This window comes from Lichenostomus cassidix, chromosome 23 (assembly GCF_008360975.1).
Source record: "Lichenostomus cassidix isolate B80296 chromosome 23, HeHo_3.0, whole genome shotgun sequence".
NCBI lineage: Eukaryota > Metazoa > Chordata > Aves > Passeriformes > Meliphagidae > Lichenostomus > Lichenostomus cassidix.
In genome coordinates, this window is record NC_139503.1 from 2,729,566 (window position 1) to 2,734,364 (window position 4,799).

Here is a 4,799-nt window from a genome sequence, read left to right on the forward strand (position 1 = left end):
GCGAGTGGCGGCGGCCCCGCAGTGCAGCGCGGGCGGGCGCGGAGCGGCGGGAGCGGAGCGGGGCCGCCGCGGCGCCGCCAAGACACGGCGGTGGATTTTCCCCGGGAGCCAGAGCGGGCGGCGGCGGCGCAAAATGGCTCCGGTGCGGCTCTGCCGCCGCCTCCCGGCGCCCCGGGACCCCCGGGGGGGGAGCGGGGGCAGCCGCACGTGGGACCGGGGAGATGCCGCCGGCGGGGCGCAAGGCGTGGGCTCTGTCCCGCGGAGCGGGACTGGCACCGCGATGGGTGGTACCCACCCCTGGGCATCCCCTGAGGCACCCTGTGGAGCCGGACTGGCATGGAGACAATGGGGACTCACCCGTGGGCACCCCCCTGGGTCACCCCGGGGAGCCGAGGGCACCCCGGGACCTTCACCCAGCCCTGTCCACGGGCACACTGCCTGCCAGTGAGGGGACAGAGTGCAGAGACAGTCACGGGGTACTGGGGTAGCCCTGCTGTGCCAGGACAGCCCTGGGGTGCCGGGATAGATCCTGAGTGCCAGAACAGCCACAAGGTGCTGAGATAGCCCCAGGCAGGGCGCAGCCCCAGAGGGCCAGCAGACCCAGGGCCACCCGCTGCTGCCTGCCCGCTGAGCCACTCACACCACACCCTGTAATTTGATAATAATTATAATAATAATAATTACAGCGTGCGCGGGCTGGAAGTGCAGGAACAATAACCTGGGAAACGCCCTGCACGGTGGCAGGAGCAGCGAGGTGGCACATGCCCCATCCCGGTGCCAAGCTGAGCCCAGAACACCTCCCCACGCCACGTGGGACGCCCTGCCCAATGCGTGGGAACATGGCCCAGGCAAGTGCCCTGCACGTTTTTTTAGCAGTCGTGTCCATGTCTCAATGCTGTGGTCCTCAGCCAGGACAAGTCCCCAGGCTTACCCACTGGGCAGGACACTCTGGCAGAGCCAGAGCTGGGGCTGTCCCCACTGTTGGTATGCAGAGAGCCCCCTGAAAGTCCTGGTGCCCCCAGGAAGGGATCCCCAGTCCCAGACTCCACCAGGCCCTGCAGCATCCTGCACTGCCAACACGGCTGCTCCTGCTGCATGCAGGGAGCAGAGCTCTGCCCCCTCCTTCAGCAGTTATATAAAAGGATTAAAATTTAATATGAACTTCAAAAGGGGAAGAACTGGGTGGTCGAAGGCAGCTGGCCTGGGGCCGGGTGCAGAGCAAAGGCACCTTGGGACATGTCCCAGCTCTGCTGAGCAGCAGCACTGCGGCACATGGAGACAACATCCAGCCCCTTCCATGGGGCCAGAGCAAAGTGTCCAGGCACCATGGGCAGCACGGGTATCCCACCAACCCACACCAGCTTTATTGAGCCATGGTGTCCCTGGGTCACAGTGGTGCACAGCTTCCATGGCACATGGAGACCATATTCCCCAGGGTCAGGCCTTGGCCCACACCTTCACCTCTCTGCTGACAACCAGGCAGCCCTCATTAATCCACCACCCACAGGCACAGCAACACCCACCCATCCTGATGCCCAGTGCCACCCTGCCAGTCCCATGCCAGCCACTCCCCAGGCAGCACATCTTCTGCCCAGTGCCTCATATTTCCTACCATGCACACGGCTTGGAGCATGCAGGAGAGCAACCCTGTGCTGGCGGAGCAAGACCCCCGGTTGGGGGGCAGCTGATGCACCCCTGCTCCCCACCATCCCCAAAACCCGCTTGGCTGCAGAGCATCCTCTCTCCCGGTGGTGCAGCACGGGGAGCAGGGCTGTGCTGGCAGCAGGAATGAGCCAGTGCTGGGAAAACACCATCTTCCGCCCACACAGCCGCCCACGGCCCGAGCCTGCTCCGCCGCCCCCGCCGCGCCGGGGCTCACGGGGAGGGCGCAGCAGGCGTGGGGTGGGGGCTGCGCTCAGCACGGCTGCCCACCCACGGGCAGGGCAGGGGATGGGGCGGGGGGTGAGGGACTCAGCAGCCCCCGGTGCAAGAGCTGCTCCAGGGCAGGGTCCTGCCGCAGGAACCGAGCTGGACTGGGGTGCCAGGGCTGCCCCACATTCAGCCCTCCCCGGGGCACAGGAGCTGCTCGGTGAGGGGCACAGGCACTCGCCAGCGAAGAGACTGGGGAAGCCTTTGGCTTATTCATTTTTAATCCTGGCCGAGAGCAGGAGGGATGCAGGCATGATGCTTGGGGACACTGCAGGACAGGACTGGGCCATGGGGCCTCAAACAGCCCCCTGGGCAGCCCAGTTCATGCCATGAGGGTCTTTGGTCATGCATGTCCTTGCAGGATGGAGACCCCCTGGAGATTACAGCAACCATCGAGCATCCCTCTGCATCCTGCCTTCCCACACCCCACTATGGCTCAGCTCCCATTGCTGGGCGAGTCCGTCTCCCAGTGCCAGTGCCACTCTCCCAGTGCCAGTGACGCTCTCCCAGTGCCAGTGACGCTCTCCCAGTGCCAGTGACGCCCTCCCAGTGCCTGCAATGCGGGGGGGGCAGGATCTGTGCTCGAGCAGGAGCTGTGGGCGCGTGGCAATGCACAGAGAGCACAGCGGGGTGGGAGGAGCGGGGTGCACAAAGCCAGAGCTCCCCCCACGCTGCTCCCCATCCCTCACCTGGCAACAGGGAACCACATCCCACCAGAGCTATGACACCGGGACAGCCGGGGGCAGAACCCTGGTGCCCACCCCGCTATGAGGAGGTGAAGGAGGATGCTCGGGCGCCAGGCACTGGCCCAGGGGAGGGCGGTGGGGGCAGCGGGAAGCACCGGCCGATCTTGCGCAGGGTCCGTCCCAGGTCAGCGCGGAAGCGCCGGATGGAGAAGCAGTAGACGAGGGGGTCCAGGCAGCTGTTGAGGCTGAGCAGGGCCACGCTCAGCGTGTGCAGCACGTCCAGAGTGTCGGGGGGCCCGCAGAGCGGTGCGGGGGGCCGGCTGCCCACCCAGGGGGCCAGCGTCAGGTGGTAGGGGGCCACGCAGACCACGAAGACCAGCAGCATCCCCAGCACCATGGCACGGGCCTGCTGGCGGTGGGAGCCCGGCGAGGCCGCGGCGGGCACCGAGAGCGCCCGGGCGATGGAGGCGTAGGTGCCCAGCACCACCAGGAAGGCGGCGGAAAAGAAACCCACCATGGCGTAGGCGTAGCCCCGCTGCCGCCCGTGCTGCTCGAAGCAGGCGGTGGTCCCGGCGAGGGTGGGGAAGGTCTGGTGGGTGGCCAGGGTGGGCACGGCGCAGCCCAGCCCCAGCAGCCAGGCCAGGGCGCAGGCCAGCGCGGCACCGCGGGGTCCCGTCAGCGGCAGCGCCCGCCGTGCCGCCCGCACCGCGCAGAACCGGTTGAAGCTGATGAGAGCCATGAAGGTGATGGCACTGTAGGTCGCCAGGTAGTAGGCGGCCCCGGCCAGGCGACAGGCAACCTCTGAGAGTTGCCAGTCGCCCCCGGACAGGTAGTAGTGGATCCAGAGGGGCAGGGTGAGGTTGAAGAGGATGTCGGCCAGCGTGAGGTTGATGAGGTAGATGCGGATGGCTTTCCTCACTTTGCCGCTCTGCAGAAAGACCAGCAATGCCACCAGGTTGCCCGGCAGCCCCACGCACAGCACCAGGCAGTAGACGATGGGCACCAGCACAAACTGCACTGGGTTGCTGGGCACACAGTCGCCAGGGTGTCCCACCGGCAGCTGTCCCGGCGCCGAGCCGTTCATCCCGGGCTCCTGCAAAGATGGGGAACAGTCAGTGGCACAGCCCTCGGGGACAGGGGAGGGACGTTGACCTGGACAGGACAACCTCTCTGGCTGGCACCTGCAGTAGTGGCTGGGCGCTGGAGGCAGAGCCCCTGCAGGGATGCCATCATCTGCTGGAAGAGCTCAGCTCTCACAGATGAGGAGACCACAACTATGTCCCCCCACGCCACAAGGGAGCCCAGAGGCCACTGTCAACTTCCCAGCCAGAGCTCCCAGGGAGCGGCAGGGGCAGCTGCAGCACAGCCGAGGGACAGAGCTGTGGCTGGAGGAACCCTGGGGTGCCACACTGGCTCCAGTCAGCAGCTGCGGGGCTTAACACCTCCCACGCAGCGCGTGCCTGTGGGGCCACCCACCCCAACCCTCTCCCAGCACCCCAAATTCCCCATGGAGCTAGGCATGGGGAAGTCATCCACTGGCTCAGCAAGCTCCAGAATGGAGAGACCCAGGTATGGATGGGGGGTACAAGCACAGGGCCAGCATCCCCCTATACCCCCAGTCCTGCACGGGCAGGTTTGCCTCTGGTCCTGGCCATGGAAAAACACGTTGTGCTGCAGTGGCTGTATCCAGGGCTGCAGATATTTCACCTCCCATCACTGCCTGCCCACACCTCGCCAACGAAGGCATTGAGTCACCAGCCGGTGTTTTCCAGCACAGCAGGGCTGGATTCGGCACAGGCAGCACCCAACCCCAGGAGAAAGCACGGAGAGCATGAGCTGCTGAGCCTGGGAGACCTCAGTTGGACCCCAAAGGAGCCTCTGGATCCCTCAATGGTCCTCTTTTCCTCCTCCTTCCCCATCGTTAGCACAGTGAGTGCTCCATCTCACCCACACCGCGATTGTTTCTTACCTTGCCGGGTCGGGCTGGAGCGGCTGCGTCCCCTCCGGCTGCTCCTCACTCTGATCCAGCCAGGCTGGGGATGGCTTTAAGTGCTGGGGGAGGCATGGGCTGCCTGACCGCCCCCACCACCCCAAGCCCCCCTGTGTGTTCGTGCCTGTGGGACAGCAGCTGGAGTGGGGAGAGCACCTGTGTGTGTATGTAATGGGGGATTCCCTGCTGGAGCC

General features: G+C 65.8%; 1 protein-coding gene across 1 annotated transcript; it reads right to left on the minus strand.

Annotated features, from left to right (window-relative positions):
• Positions 1–2,694: 2,694 nt before the first annotated feature.
• LOC146427810 (platelet-activating factor receptor-like) lies at positions 2,695–3,699 on the minus strand. The gene has a single exon (XM_085081361.1). The coding sequence runs from the start codon at positions 3,697–3,699 to the stop codon at positions 2,695–2,697; it is 1,005 nt and encodes a 334-aa protein (XP_084937487.1).
• Positions 3,700–4,799: the final 1,100 nt, after the last annotated feature.

Bases quoted from the DNA above. Each gene is read 5' to 3' on its own strand.
- LOC146427810 (XM_085081361.1), bottom strand. From the start codon at position 3,699: ATGAACGGCTCGGCGCCGGGACAGCTGCCGGTGGGACACCCTGGCGAC.